General features: G+C 42.1%; 1 protein-coding gene across 2 annotated transcripts in view; it reads right to left on the bottom strand.

The window, feature by feature from the left end:
• Positions 1-16,657, bottom strand: part of PNPT1 (polyribonucleotide nucleotidyltransferase 1) — a 56,916-nt gene that overhangs the window by 24,216 nt on the left and 16,043 nt on the right. For both annotated transcript variants that reach the window (XM_034764297.1, XM_034764298.1), the window contains 8 exons: positions 15,698-15,768; positions 13,641-13,677; positions 10,940-11,006; positions 10,756-10,845; positions 10,243-10,296; positions 10,027-10,136; positions 9,042-9,113; positions 8,874-8,937 (listed from right to left, as the gene is read on the bottom strand). In XM_034764297.1, the coding sequence (XP_034620188.1) occupies positions 8,874-8,937; positions 9,042-9,113; positions 10,027-10,136; positions 10,243-10,296; positions 10,756-10,845; positions 10,940-11,006; positions 13,641-13,677; positions 15,698-15,768 (565 nt within the window). The remainder of the gene's footprint in view (positions 1-8,873; positions 8,938-9,041; positions 9,114-10,026; positions 10,137-10,242; positions 10,297-10,755; positions 10,846-10,939; positions 11,007-13,640; positions 13,678-15,697; positions 15,769-16,657) is intronic.

The following is a 16,657-nucleotide window of genomic DNA, read 5'->3' as shown; positions in this document are numbered from 1 at the left end:
AAGTGATTCGCGACTGACCGGTAGCTGTCTGGCGTTGCAAGCTTCTAGAGGACTACGGCCACTCGCTTCTGGACAGTCAGGGCTGCTCGCATCCGGGTGTCCTTGTGCTTCAGGGCAGGGGACAGCAACTCACAAAGTTCCAGGAAAGTTCCCTTCCGCATACGAAAGTTTCACAACCACTGTGATTCATCCCAGACCTGCAGCACTATGCGGTCCCAGTCCGTGCTTGTTTCCCGGGCCCAGAATCGCTGTTCCACAGCATCAACATGACCCCTTGCCACCATGATGTTCACGGCACGGGGTCCCGTGCTTTGTGAGAGGTCTGTGCCACTCTCAAGACTTCATGTCCTCACCGCGCTGCCGTAGCCTCTTCGCCCAATTTCTCAGCATCTGCCTCTGGAAAAGGTGGATGATAAGGTGCGAGGTGTTGACAACGGCCATAACTGCAGCGATGGTCGCAGCGGGCTCCATGCTCGCAGTGCTGTGGCGTCTGCGCTGTCACTCAGCAGAAAAGTGCGCAAACTGATTGTCCGCCAGCGCTTTCAGGGAGGGAGGGCGGGAGTGACGGTTGGATGACGACAGTTACCCAAAACCACCCTCAACACATTTTTTTCTCCAGCAGGCATTGGGGGGCTCGACCCAGAATTCCAATGGGCAGCGGGGACTGTGGGAACTGTGGGATAGCTGCCCACAGTGCACCGCTTCCAATGTCGACACTTACCCCATTAGTGTGGACTCACAAAGTCGAATTACTGTCCTTAGTGTGGATACACGTTTGACTTTGTAATATCGATTCCACATATTCGATTTAAGTACAATCGAACTACTCTCGTAGTGTAGACATATCCTTATTCTAGAGGAATTTTTCTATAGTCTCTCTTCTTTATAAGAGCCCTGCATCTTCAGCACAATTTATTGGTACACAGCTTCAAATCTGAAGTGTCCAAAACACCACAGTGTGCTAAAAATTATATAAATATCCTCAGGTCAAAGGAATTAGAAACCTTCAAAGATTATAGAAGCTCTGGTGTACCACAAAAATAATGTTCTTGTTTGATTCTCTTCATGTTATTTGTGTAACACTTCCCCCGCCATTTTTTCTTTATATTATCTATTAATAAAATGTTTCAATGATATTTTTAAAATGTTCTTTTTTGTTTACTCCAAGCTACCAGTTAGGAAGGATAAGCTACTCTATTTGGGAGAGGCAGTACCATGCTTTTAACCTTTATGATCTACATAAAGATGCTCTAAAAAAATTCCTTTCACAGAAAGCAATTTAGTTTAATAAAGATGTTCTCTCAGCATTAGTCACACCTTTAGGACAAAGCAAACATTTCTGTTTAGACAATGTATTTTCCAAAAAACTATCCATCCAAAGCAGAGTAGTGAAGGTTTCCACAAGGAGGTTGGGAGAGTCCTGGCTACATGCTTTAGGAAGAAGGAAGGCTGCATGGCACAGTTGACAGGCCATGTGTAACAGTTAACATGATTTAGTCACTTCCTGTGAAATGTTTGGTTAACAGCTTTAAAAGCAGATTCTCAAAACCTTGAGTTAGCAGTTTCAGTCAAAAATGCAAGCATCCTTGTAAAGGGGCATGAACCATCCCTGTCTTATGATGCCCTGAAACATCTCATGCTCTCCACTGAATGGCATCTTTGTGTTATTTATATTCCCACTGTCATCATCAAATACATTCTTGTGCAGCAAAGTATTTAGAGAGCTTCTTTGCCCTGTCTCATATGGCCAAAGAAGTCCAAAACACAGGTGATGGGCCCCTAGGATTGGGGCAGCTTGGCCTAGCGGCCAAAGTTCAATAGAGCCACCCTTGGAATGCAGGGCAGCGTGGCCTAGTGGCCGGAGTCCAATGGGGGTGGGGGCGGCGTGCCCACCAAGGGGTATGGCAGCCCCGGTAAGGGGGCCCGGGCCCACCCGACTCCACCAGACCCCAACTCAGGGCCCGAACAGTGGTGGAGCAATTTGCCACTGACTCAGTGTGGGGATTCTACCGAAACATGCTGAGGTTTCCTGGGCAGGAGGTACTGCTCCGTCACCCTCCCTGGGTCACTTCCTACCAGTCTTTGCGTTGAGATCTTGCATGAGACTTCGGCTTCTCTGCCGGTCGCCTCCTGTGGCTCCTCCAGTAGCAGGGGTTCAAGCGGGCCCGGGAGGGCTCTGATTCCCGGCGCAGACAGGGGCTGTGGCTGTTCCTCCGCTGGAGCTTCCCAGACAGGTCCTTCCCCTGCAGCCTCCAGCCCAGAATGAGCTGGGCTTCCCCACTTTATACTGCTAGAGCATTTGGAGCATGCCCAGCCCGCCTGGGAGGCGAGACTGCCGCTATCAATAATATGGGCTTAACCCTGTCTGGGCTAGTGTGGGGTAAGCAGACCCCGTCACAGTGTACATAAGTGAGGTGTCCCACTGGATTAGAAAGGCATCCCCTAGAGATCGGGGGCCGAGTCCTACTCTGGAACAGAAACCAGTACATTTGCAGTTTTGGGATGTGGCAAATAAGTTGATGGAAGGGAACCTCCAACGTCTGAATATTCTGTGAACAGTTGTGGGGTTCATTTCCCATTCATGTTCCCATGAGAAGTTTGTGCTAAGGGTGTCTGTAGTGGTGTTTTGGCATCCAGAAAGGTAAGAGGCTAAGAGGTCTATATTATAGCAGATGCACCAGTTCCATAGCATCATGGCTTCAGTGCAGAGGGAGTGGGATCAGGCCCCCCCTTGTCTGTTGATGTAGAACATGCATGCTACGTTGTCTGTCATGACTCGGATGGATTTGTTCCTTATTAGAGGGAGGAAGTGACAGCAGGCATTTCTCACTGCTTTAAGTTCCAGGAGATTTATGTGTAGGTGTGTTTCGGCTGGTGACCACTTGCCTTGTGCCTTGTGGTGTCTAAGTGTGCTCCCCAGCCCAATAGAGATGGGTCTGTTGCGATCAGTACTGAGGTTGGGGGGTTGTTGCAAGGGAATACTCATCGTTAGATTTGCCGCTGTCGTCCTCCACCTGAGAGAATCCAGGATCTTGGGGGGTGGTTTGACTAGCCTGTGTATGTTGTGTTTGGTGGGTCTGTACATTGAGTTCAGCCAGCTTTGAAGGCACCACATGTGTAGCCTGGCGTGTTTTTTCATGTAAGTGTTAGCAGCCATGTGTACTAATAGCTGTAGACAAATTCTTGTTTCGACTTGGGGACAGAAGGAGATTGTGTCTACCAGATGTTTTATGATTAGAACTCTGGTGTTCGGAAGAAACGCTCTACCTTGTACTGAGTCGAGGCGTGCCCCGATGAATTCCAGGTGTTCCGTCAGTATTAGTGTGGACTTTTTTATGTTTATTTGGAGTCCCTGGTTCTGGAAAAGATCAAAGGTGAGCGGGTGAATATGTCTGTCTCTGCATACGTGCGTCCTTTGAGAAGGCAGTCGTCGAGGTAGGGGAAGACTATGATCACACATTTGTGTAAGTGTGCTGTGACAACTGCTAGGGTCTTGAAGAACACCCTTGGTGCCGTGGAAAGGCCAAATGGGAGTACACGGTATTGGAAATGTTCGTGTCCGTAAATCAGAGGACTCGTCCGTGGGCTGGATGAATTGTGATGTGGAAACATGAGTCTTGTAGTTCGAGGGATGAAAACCAGTCCCCCTGTTCCAGCGTAGGAATTATCGTGCCTAGAGTGATCATCTTGAACTTTTTGGAGTGAATGAATTTGTTGAGTTTTCGGAGGTCTAGAACTGGGCGCCATCCCTCACTTTTCTTCTCTGTCAAAAAATAATGAGAGTAAAACTCCTTTCCCCTGTATTCCATTCGTATGGGTTCCACGGCTCCTAACTGTAGTAGGCGCTCTACTTCCAGTCTGAGAAGGTGCTCGTGACAGAGGTCCCTGAAGAGGGATGGGGAGGGTATGGGGACAAGAAGTAAAGGGAATTGGATTAGCCAGATTTTATCTCCAAAACATAACGGTCTTGGGTAATGAGCTCCCAGGCTTGTTGGAAATGCTGTAGATGATGGCCAAATACGGTGGTATGCGCTGGAGTCGTGGGGAGGTCATTCAGGCCCTCGACCAAACCTTCAAAATTGCGGCTTGTTGCCTGAAGGTTGGGATGCTGCGTGTTGTGGCTGCGTCTGTCTCCAGCGTGGCGGTCTGTTTTTCTGTCTGTTCGCCTCAGACGGTCTGGATTGCAGGGGATTAAATTGGGTGTTGGTATGACTGGTACCTCCTCTTTTTGTGCAGAGGAGTATAAATGCCTAACGTGCATAGTGTGGCACGAGAGTCTTTCATTGTGTGAAGAACTTTTTCCGTTTTCACCAAGAAAATGTGTCTCTCTTTCTCAATTGGTAAGTCCTCCATTTTTAAATGTATCTCTTTAGGTATGCGGATGTTTGGAGTCATGATGCTCTCCACATTGTGATGGCCATCGCAGTCGTACGTGCAGCGGTATCGGCCATGTCAAGGGTAGATTGTAATGCCGTCCTGGAAACTAATTGACCCTCTGCAAGTACGGTCTTTAGTTCCGCTCTCTTGTCCTCAGGAAGTTCCGAGGCAAATTCAAAGAGCTTATTATAATTATCATTATCATATTTAATGATATAGTTCACAATGCGCAACTGTAGCATGGATGAGGTGTATATCTTCCTGCCCAGTAAATTCTGTCATGTGAGTGTTTCGCCCTGTGGGTTGCGGCGTCCACTACCAATGAGTTAGGTTGTGGGAGTATAGGAAGTCCATGCCCTTGGCTAGTACATAGTACTTCCTTTCTGCACGTTTGCATGTTGGAGGGGTAGATGCTGGTGTTTGCCATACTGTGTCAGCAGGCTCGAGAATCGCATTGTTTATAGGGAGAGTTATCTTAGAGGTGGCTGATGGCTTTATGATTTGCAGTAGTTTGTGCTGGTTTTCCTGGACTTCCTCAAGGGGGATGTTCTGACTGGCTGCTACCCTTTTAAACAATTCTTGGAATTGTTTGAAGTCATCTGCCATCATTGGTGGAAGTGGCATGATGGCTTCATCCGGAGAGGAGGATGAGTTATGTGCGGGTGAGGTGTCTTCATTGCCCATGTTCCCCTCGGGGTCTTGTGTTGTGTCGTCTGGTCCCAGTGATGCAGCAGGAACTGGTGATCCTGGTGGGGACCGTAACTCTCCCCTTTGTGGTGAGGAGGGTGCGGTGTATTGGGCCTTATATGCTGCCCATGGATTCCACGTAGGCACTGAAAGGGGAAAGGCATGGGGGGCACATACCATGGAAAGGGTAGTTTCACTTGTTGTGTTTTGGTCTTCAGTGAGCTCTGCACCTCTTTCCCTTGGGATATGGGCGAGAGGTGTGGCAAGAAGACTCCTTCCTCTTGCTCATCTGACTCACTATCCGTAAGGGCCGTTGGAGAGGTCAGCTGCGTTAAAACTGGCGATCCCTCGGTGCCAAAGGTTGTCTGTGGTAGCGATGGTATGGTGATGTCAGTGTGCATGAGGAAGTGTTGCGGTACTGATGGTGTTGGCACTGTCGTATTGCTTTGTCGACTGGGAGGCTTGTGGTTCTATCTGGTCAGTGCCAGCCATGGATGTCAGTGCCAAGGTAAATGTCAATAGTAACAACGTGAACAGTACCGGGGGCGGCAGTGGCATGGTCCGTGCTGGCTCAGTTGTCGGTGCCATATGCGTTGGGGCCATGAAGGAGACGTGGTGGTTTAGGTCTCAACTCCTCCTTTTTGTCTTTCAGTTCCGTGGCGTGGCTGGTGCTGGGAGAGTCATATGTACTCACTCTCTTAGCCGTCAGCATCGGAGGGAGAGACCACCCAGGAGACCGTTTCTTTTTCTGTGGTTCCTGCAGAAGAGCGCTCAGCAGGATCGAGGCTCTCTTGCTCTTTTCTGAGGAGGATGGAGCCGTGCTCATTGATGATTTAGACCGCGCTGGTGAGCACTTTCCTGAGGAGCTGTGGTTGTCCTTGTCTGATCCTGGGAGAAGCGATTTCTCCATTAGGATCATCTTCAGGTGGAGGTCCTGGACTCAGTGGGCTCATGTCTTCAAGTTGCTGCAATGAATGCACTTAGAAGGAATGTGCATCTCTCCAAGACGCCTCACACACTGAACCTGGCATAGTCGTTAACATGAGTTTGCGTGGCCTGAGGGGGAACTATGAACTAGAGAACTAACAAAGCTAAGCATACATTTTTTTTTAAACGAACTAACTATGCCTTCAAATTGGTGCAATGAATGCACAGTAAGATTATATACAGTAAGATTATTTAACTACTAATTTATATATTTTTTAAACTCTAGAGGGAACGGGTTATTGAACTGTGGAGAGCTCCATCTTCAGCTGAGGACGGTTAAGAAGGAACTGAGGGGGGTGGGCTGTGCACATGTGCTCAAAAGAACAGATGCCGCAAGACAGCTAAGCATGCGCACAGCCCAACCGAGCACTGCTATGGAAAAGCCTCCGATCAATGGCGCTGGGACGCACCGTTACCTGAAGTGGAGCACCCACAGGGACAGCACTCAAAAAAGAACTGGGGAGCTGGTGAAATGAGGGTGCTAGTACTGCTGGGGTGGGAGAGCCTGGTGCTCCCACAAGGGAATTGCTTAGGTGCTGCTGAGACAGATGGGGTTACTCCCTTTCCTCTCCTTTTGGCTCTGCCTGACCAATGCTCTACTCCAGGGTAGGGGCACTGCAGCTTCAAGGGGCTGAGAGGCTAGCTGCTTAGTGGCCAAGTGGAGCAGAAGTGTTGCTGTGTAACTAGATGAAGGACAGAGGCAGCGGGGGGAGCGGTGCACGGGGATGGGGGGAGGCAGCAAAGTACCACTCCTTCCTTTTCTCTCCCAATGGGTGCAATCAACTGAGACCTTCTAAAAATAAAACTTTTTTTGTCATTAGTGTACATGAACTTTCCATACAAGCTTACATACAGTAAGGCCTGATCTACACTGGGGGAGGGGCGCGAGCTAAGTCGGTCTAAGTTACGCAACTTCAGCTATAAAAATAGAGTAGCTGAAGTCGACGTACTTAGAGCTACTTACTGCGGTGTCTTCACTGTCATAGGTCGACTGCTGCCGCTCCCCCGTCGGCTCCGCCTACGCTTCTCACTCCGGTGGAGTACAGGAGTCGACAGGAGAGCGCTCAGCGGTCAACTTATCGCGTCTTCACTAGACACGATAAATCAACCCCAGCTGGATCAATCACTCCGGTGGTAAGTGTAGACACGCCCATACTTTCCATACACATACTTTCCATGTACTGTATGTGTCACGTTCAAAAGATCCATGTGTATTTGGTCACCTTTTACTATATATTTATTTGTTCAAATTCCAAAAATGATAACCATACATTATGAAATCTACTTGATCCTGATATAAAGCTGTCTGTCCATTAAAAGGATTTTCCATACCTTGTTTTGAACACCACTAATGTTTGGAGTGGGGATCTGTCTTTTTCCAAAAAAATAAGCCATCATACACCTGGTTGTTCATAGTAACTGTGTCATCAATAGGTCCTTCCCAAAAATCAATAATCTCCTTCAGTCTCCACTAGCTCTCCAGCTTTTGCACATTCCTTAGCTCCTTTGTGAAGGGCCACCCAAGTGTCTTCATACCTTCAGTCTGTAACCTAACAGAATCACTATGGGTTCTACATGTAGCCTAATTTTAGTTACCTTGAAAATTCTATTTATTTTCCTCCAAAATATTATCTTAGGGCATTCCCATCATAAAGGTCCCTATTCATACACAATCTCTTCAGCATTTATTAGTCCAATTTTCCTTAGCTTAAATGGAATAAGGTATTTTGTAACAAATTTCCTTAACATTTACAGAAATAGATGAAGTTTTGTCCTTTCTTCAGATATCTTCCATTGCTCCAAAGTGGTATCCATTTTCAGATCCTTTGCCGATTGCCCCAATGGTAACCTTCTAGGTCAATCAGGAAGAATTTGTTGCATCATTTAGTGATCAGGAGCTCTGAGTTAGCCTTTCCTGTAATTAGCATTTCTATCCTTCTTAATTGTCTCCTGAAACTTGGGTTTACTACATGTGATTTGATATAATGCTCTGGGAGTTGATATAATGATTTAGTTGCAAATAAGCTAAAACTGGAATATCAATATTCCACCTTTCAGAGTGGGTCCACAGAGTTTTCTTATTTACTCTTGGGAACCTATTATCGCACAATTTTTATTTGTAATTCCTTTAGAGTTCCTTTTGGTATCTGGGTGATAGTGTCTGAAATGGGATTGGCTGCCAAAAATTTCATTTTTCCCAATGATATATGGCCAACTCAAGACAAATTTAGTTTTTTTCTGATCCAACAAGTCATTTTTCAGTTTTGAAATAAAGGGAGGAAAGTTAATTTCATATAGCCAATTGAGAGTAGGAGAAATATTGATTCCTAAATCCTTTTTTTAGACCAGCCAAACTCAAATGTAGGCTGCAATTGTTCAATTATAGATCTTCCAGCCAAATACTTAATATTTCAAATTCAGTATTAGTTTAATAGTCTGATACATCATTGAATTTCTGCCACAATATATGATTTATATTGTGATGGATTAGTAACCATTAGTATCCCATTGTCTGCATGCAGTACACTTTTACATTCCGCTTTATCAATTGCAGCCTATGTGAGTGAATAACAAACATTTTCCCTAGCTCTTGACAGGATTTGGAATTTATAACAGTGCTGGGAACTGCCAGACTTTCTTGAGATAGTATGGGAGTTCAAATATTTAACTCTTTTTATACAGGAGCATGTACAGAAGTTAAATCTTAGCAATCCACAGCACACTGATCGTTCAGATAGGATGGGAGCTTTGTATGCAACAAAATATTAAAAAGTTAGGAATTAGTCCGTTAAAATTGGTACAACATATAAATATGGACTTACCTGTGGCTTGTTGGATGGCTTCCATTACAATTTTTAGTGGTATCCCTGGTAGTTTTATATCAGCCTAATGTGGGAAAAGAGTTAAGTGACATCAATATGTAAGGAAGGGCTGCTGTCCAATGATATTTTCTATATTTCATTTTAAGGGGATTTAATAAATTAAGATACCTGCAGAGCAGTTATTCCTTTATTAGTACCAGACATTTTGAAGTCCATATCACCATTGTAATCTTCAATTCCCTATAGGGGTACATGAAAGAAAGTATTTTAAACAAGCCAATTTAAATCCACATTTGATACTGCAGTAAAGGGCCATGCTAAACATTTCCTAAGTCACACCCTTATACCTATAAGCCACAGAGTTTTTTGTTTGCTAGATTCAAAGTTGCTTCTCGTAAGACTTCAATGCCTTTCTTTAGTACTATTTCACTATTCTTCATTAACTCTGAACATTTCCCCCTTGGATTCTATGAGCTATTGCAGTCTCACTGAATAACCAGCTATTTGGGGAGAAGAAAGGGTAGAAGCCTTACTCAAAATACATTGCTTATCAGTCAACAAACAGATACCTACCTTCAGTGCCACCCTAAAGCCATGTCTACACTTACAAGCTTATAATGGCACAGCTGTACCAATACAGCTGTGCCACTGCAAGAATGCTCATGTAGCTGCGTTATGCCGACAGAAGAGAGCTCTCTTGTCAACATAATAAAACCAGCTCAATGAACGGGAGTAGCATCTCCTGCCGACATAGCTCTGTACACGAGCACTTATGTCACTCAGGGGTGTGTTTTCTTACACCCCTGAGTGACAGAAGTTTTGTTGACGTAAGTGCTAGTGTACGCATGGCCTAAGTTGTGCCTCTTCTTCCCCCAAATAGAAGAGGCAAACTCACTAGAAGTGAAGAAGTTAATTGAGCTTAAAGGAAACACATAAAATTAAAATATGGTTAATAGATATGCTTAAGGAGATCTTCCCCCAAAAGGGCAGGGGAACCCCCCCAAAAAAATCAGAAAATATATCCATAATTATTCAGTAATTTGGTATTACATGTTCCCAAAGTATTCTGGAGAAATATTGAAAGAGAGAAATTGGAAGCCTTATCTGACAAGAGGAAACAAATTGAGGGGGGAAACCTACTATAAACACTCACTAGGATGTCTGTCAGCAAACGATAATCCTCAATTTCTCCATTTTTCTCAGGATGACATCTGGTAACCAGTCCTACTGCTACACCTGCCACAGCAGCTGATATTGGAACTCCTAATAGAAATAAATTAAAATAATTGTATTATCCTGTCATGCCCAAATGTATAGCCATTTAATGAATAAATGAATTTATCCACTGTATGAATTTTACATACTGTACCTGCATCCATTAATGCCAAACTTCCACCACATACTGAAGCCATTGAAGAAGATCCTACAGAGAGTCAGAGAATGGAGATGTATCTATCAAAAGTAACAAGCAAAACTAGCTAGAGAAGTTCTTTGGTAATTCTAAAATTAAACCCCTTACTGGCCAGCTGACAGGGTTCCCCAGAAATTCAATGGACTACACTTGCTATCACAAAGGGTTTAGAACACTGAACTTCATCAGAAAAATTTGTGGGAAATATGCCATTTATTAATCTTCAGTTTATGTCTTCCCCTTTTATTTCAGGTCTACTGCTTTGCAAGTTAAAGCAATTCTCTAACAACCATAACTGAGGTTCAGAAACATGCACATCCTTGTCATTTTCAGAATTTCAACTAGCACCATTAAATAGCAAACCAAATTAATTAGCTAGAACTGCTAGCATAGTTTATCTAATACAGGGAATTTAAAGAAGCATATTTGGTCTTGCCATTAGGTAAAAAAATGAAAATGAAATTTTAATACCATTTGACTCCAAGACTTCTGAAGTAACCCTTATTGTGAAAGGGAAATCTTGGGGAATAACTGGCTTCAAAGCTTTCTCTGCAAGCGCACCTGCATTTAAAGGTGCAAAATACTCTATCAATACAAAAAGTGATTAAATGAAGTACTAGAATAATAATGTTTAACTTCTCTAGGTATCACTCACCATGTCCAAGTTCTCTTCTGTTGACACCAGTAACTTTGCCAATCTCATTAGTTGCATAAGGAGGAAACTAGAAAAATGCAATTTTCATATAGCAAGTAAAACAGCATGTGGTACCCTTTCCTTCTTTGATTGATTGTTTTGAAGCAAACAAGTATCAATACCCTCCCAAAAGCACGAGTATCAAGAAAAAAAAATACATTAGTCACTTGTATAAACCAAACGTACACTTGTGCAACTGCATTTGCTCCAATCCCTCAGACAGAGATAAACATCTACAAGATCTTTATCAAGTGTTCTTAAAACTACAATAACCACCTGGGAAAGTGAGCAAACAGATTGACAGAGCGAGACGGGTACCCAGTAGTCACCTACTACAGCAGGGGACCAACAAGGAAAACAGAACACCACTGGCCATCACATACAGCCCCCAGCTAAAACCTTTCCAGTTCATCATCAACGATCTACAACCTATCCTGGAAAATGATCCCTCACTCTCACAGATCTTGGGTGACAGGCCAGTCCTCAATTACAGACAGACCCCCACCCTCCAACCTGAAGCAAATACTCACCAGCAACTATATACCAAACCACAGAAACACTAACCTAGGAACCAATCCCTGTAACAAACCCCGTTGCCTACCCGGTCCCCATATCTACTCTAGCAACACCATCAGAGGACCCAACCACATCAGCCACACCATCAGGGGCTCATTCACCTGCACATCTACTAATGTGATATATGCCGTCACGTGCCAGCAATGCCCCTTTCCTATGTACACTGGCCAAACCGGACAGTCTCTACGTAAAAGAATAAATGGACACAAATCAGACATCAGGAACGGTAACATACAAAAGCCAGTAGGAGAACACTTCAATCTCCCTGGACATTCAATAACATATTTAAAAGTAGCCATCCTTCAACAAAAAACCTTCAAAAATAGACTTCAAATAGAAACTGCAGAGCTACAATTCATTTGCAAACTTAACACCATTAATTTGGGCTTGAATAGGGACTGGCTGGCTCACTACAAAAGCAATTTTCCCTCTCTTAGTATTGACACCTCCTCATCAATTATTGGGAGAGGACCACATCCACCCTGACTGAATTGGCCTTGTCAACACTGGTTCTCCACTTGAAAGGTAACTCCCTTCTCTTCATGTGCCAGTATATTTATGCCTGCATCTGTAATTTTCACTCCATGCATCTGAAGAAGTGGGGATTTTTACTCACGAAAGCTTATGCCCAAATAAATCCGTTAGTCTTTAAGGTGCCACCGGACTCCTCATTTTTGTATAAACTTTAAAAGTCATCAGCCGTAAAATTCTTTATCAACTAAAATTCCATTTTATACATTTTCTATTTGGGGGATTTTTGCACTTTCCTCTTAAATGTCTGATACTAGACATTGTTGGAGACACAATAATGAACTAATAAATATTAAAAAAAAGTAATATATGGAGATATACCTATCTCATAGCACTGGAAGGAACCTTGAAAGATCATTGAGTCCAGTCCGCTGCCTTCAGTAGCAGGACCAAGTACTGTCCCTGACAGTCCCCTCTCCCCCAATCCATAAATGGCCCCCTCAAGGATTGAGCTCACAACCCTGGGTTTAGCAGGCCAATGCTCAAACCACTGAACTATCCAATTTATGTTCCATAGCTTTAGGTAGCAGGGGTAATCTGATTTACTTCATAGTGATGTAGTTTGCTGTCAATTTCACTCCACCAAGCAAATGATACTAATTTTCTGAAATACACAAACTATAATTTATTATGTATGATCATCAGTGTTTAATGCCTTAACTGTTATGTCCTCCATTCCTGTGTTTGCCTTTTCTTGTTGTCTCTACACCAGTCTTGTTTCTTCCCATCTACAGACTTTTGGGGTTTGGGGTTTTTTTTTTAAACTTCCTGCAATCTCTCTACTTTTAATAGTATGTGCTAGAGGGAGGCAGTGAGAATTCAGCCAACGCATTTCCTCTCTGGCACCATTACTCCCTGATAGTTGACCACCCCAGTTGTATCCTGGATTTGCATTTAATAAATGCAAACAACATTTGTCGTCAGAGAACATAGTAGAACCTCAGAGTTACGAACTGACAAGTCAACCATACACCTCATTTGGAATGGAACATACACAATCAAGCAGCAGCACAGAGAAAAAAAAAAAGGCAAACACAGTACAGCACTGCGTTAACCATAAACTACTAAAAATTAAGGAAAGCAGCATTTTTCTTCTGCATAGTAGTTTCAAAGCTGTATTAAGTCAATGTTCAGTTGTAAACTTTTGAAAGAACAACCATAACATTTTGTTCAGAGTTACAAACATTTCAGAGTTACAAATAACCTCCATTCCCAAGGTGTTCATAACTCTGAAGTTCTACTGTAATGCAGTTGCAAGATAACAGAGGACCAGGGGAGGCAAGCTAACCACAAGTAAACTTGTGGAACTATATCTTCATTTCTCTATCATACAATCACAAACTTGTTCATGAAGCAAAAATCACCAAAGGTACTTGTAATATAACAGATTTGGAAATTATATCTGCTTTGTGAAATATTTTGAGCAAATTCCAAAGAATGAGAAATGCTTATGGTATAAGAGGGCTTGCTTAAAATTTTATTAATAAACTCTTAGGCATATTCATGTTTGTGAAATATGCAACAAAACACATGGAACACAGAAAAGCTATCTTACCTCATAATGCAGCATAAAGTTTTTATCTTTTATTCCACTAGAAATGAAAAATAAGACATCATCATACAGGAGCAACTGAACATCAGTTTCCATTTAGAGTAGGACTAAAAGGTTACACAGCTCCATTATCACTAAATACAGGTGTCTATAAAGCAGGGGAAGTGTTTCAATGAACCAGCTGGACAACAAGACCGTTTTCTATTGCTATTTCTCTGTAGTACATGAATTCAAGACCTTGTCTACACACAAAAATTGTATCATTTAAACTACACTGCTATAGTTAAAACAGTACAAGCCCCTACCGGGGGGGGGGGGGGAGAAGGGGCAGGGGAGGAGTGGAAGGAAGGAATCTGTGAGGGATGTGAATTCTGTGTGCGTGCAGTGGCGCAGAATTCCCCGAGGAGTAAGCTCTACCATGGGGAAGGGGAATAAACTATATCAGTATAAGGCACCACTATACCAATATAACTGTATCCACACTAAGGGTTATACCAATTTGTATACCGGTTTAACTTTCAGTTAGGGACGCAACTTTTCTGTTAAAATAATCAAACTGTGTATAATCAAAGTCTTAAAGATTCAAATCCAGTGCAATAGTAGAGACTAGTAGGAGGAGCTAACCTATAAGTGACAACCTTTCAATCAATCTCACATGTAATTCCACACATGGACCCTCTCTTCACTTTTGCAGTGGTCTACTGCACACTAATGTGAGAACTGTGGGTGAATGCACAAATTAATTTGCAAGATGAATGAAATAAGGTTGTTAAATATCTCTGGGCAGAAAATAGTGTTAGCTGAAGCAAAGTTGAGAGAGCAAAATGCATGAAGAGGAGATGACTGCATGCAAGCCTGAAGGGAAGAATATTTACCACCTAATAAGACAATTGTTACCAATAAAGATTAGTAAATCAGCAAGAGGACTTAGCTTGATAGAATAATTACTAGTTTTAAAGAGACTCAGTGTCCACATGGTGGGGTAATGCACACTAAAGGTGTATGATTTCTGAAGCGCATTGCTTTGTTTGCACTTGCGGGCCCTGTGTTAAAGTGTACTACGGAACATTTCATGTGTATAAGAAAGGTTTACATGGACAAATTAATATACAACAAGTTAGTGCATTTTAGAAATCACACCCCTGTAGTACACATTACCCCACTGTGTAGACTAACTCTCAGTTCATTTCAGTGAGTGGGGTTTCCAACCCTCCTAGACTGTCCTGGAATCTCAAGTAATTAAAGATTAATCTTTAATTAAAGATCATGTTGTGATGAAACCTCCAACCAAAACTGGCAACCCTATCAGTGAGGTAATTAAAACTGAAGTATGACCAACTTCTCAACCAGCTAAAAAGATTTTTCTTCTGACAAATTAGCATCTTTGGAATAGATTACTTGAAGTTGGAAAAACTATCACTCATCTGACAATTTTACTTATTCTGGATGAGTCGAAACTACATTATGCTTGGCTAGCGCCACCTAAAATCACTGGAGAGGTAGTTGCTAACATGGTACAAATCTGTTACTCCATATGTTGCATGTACTGAATCTACACAACAGCACATTACTGCACAAATCTGTAGAGAACATTCATTGAAAGTGTAAAATGTGTACACTGTTTTCATTATAATATTAATACTTGGAAAAAATTATAAGTCTTTTTAAAAATGCTATAATTTGGCACATTTATGTAGAGTTTTTAGTCATTTAGGAATCTTTTTACATGGTCTGGTCTCATTATTTAAAAGAGTGAATATTTTCTTGCAATATTTTCTGATTTATTGTTTGTAACTACTGAGCCACTATAACCATAACCAACACTAAAGGCAATTTCCAAAGAGCTACTGGGCATTTGGCACTTTTGAAAATCAGGCCACTTATTTAGAAGCCTAATTGTACACATCCATTTTTGAAAATTTTGATTTTATATATATATATATATATATATATATATATATATATATATTCAGTTCAAGTATCATTTATTAACTGTTTAAATTACCCATGCTTCTTTATTATAAAGGTAACAAAGCGATAGAAGATAAGAGGGCACATACCTCACAGCTGTTGTGATAAGATCAGATTTTACACTTGATTCTAGTGAATCAAATGTAACTGTACAGAGAACCTAGAATTAAAAAAGGGACAATGAAAACCTCACACAGTTTATGATCTTTTAAAGCGATTTATATTGGGCACAAAGATTTAAGGAGAGTTGATTCAGAAAGTTTCTATCATGATTTTTGTCAAACATCAATTCTTAATAAGTTTCTTTGCAATAAAGATGTTGACAGAATCAGAATTCGGTCTTGCAAATGTCCACCAGTCCGTAAGGAAACGGACTGATTCCTGGTTCTCTCTCCCTGTCCTGGCAAAAGTATGGAGTACTACAAAGGTAGCATCTTCACCTTAAGAGATAGGAATTATCTCAGTTAATGATTCCCCTATTAACCAGTTAAAGAGCTAGACAGATGATAATCAATCCATCCCCAGAAGAAAGATGGCGGTGAAACTGAGGTCTAATAAGAGGTCTTAGATCAGAAACTCAACAGGCAGATGCTCTAGCCTGTTTTAGAAAGGATTCCCTCTCCCCTCCACACCACCCTGAACTTTGATATAAAATGTATCTGAATACATAACTTTCTTTTAAAAAGATTTACAGAAAAACTGCTTGGCAGTCTTCTATATAGTAGTAGTTCAGATAAATTAGACAATTTTATTTTAAGTGAACTAAACATTGAACTAAACAATGTATAAACAGTGCTGTTTTTCGGCAAACAATAGTTTTAATGTAAAACTCCCATACTTTCTTTTTTATAAGTAATGCATAGAGGGGGTTAAAATAAATACTTATGTATTTAGGCAAGTAAGCAGTATTACTGTAAACCACTCAAAGGAAATTACAACTTATTAAAGGAAATTACAGAAAAGCATGTTTGTAGGCCCAAGTTTTGGTTACTGGGCCTTCTTCAGGAATTTTAAAAAGGCTGAAAGTGGACATGTGATTCTGTTTAACG

Source organism: Trachemys scripta, chromosome 3 (genome assembly GCF_013100865.1).
Source record: "Trachemys scripta elegans isolate TJP31775 chromosome 3, CAS_Tse_1.0, whole genome shotgun sequence".
Classification (NCBI taxonomy): Eukaryota; Metazoa; Chordata; order Testudines; family Emydidae; genus Trachemys; species Trachemys scripta.
The sequence above is the reverse complement of the archived record's forward strand: the minus strand, read 5'-3'. Positions and strand labels throughout refer to the sequence as shown.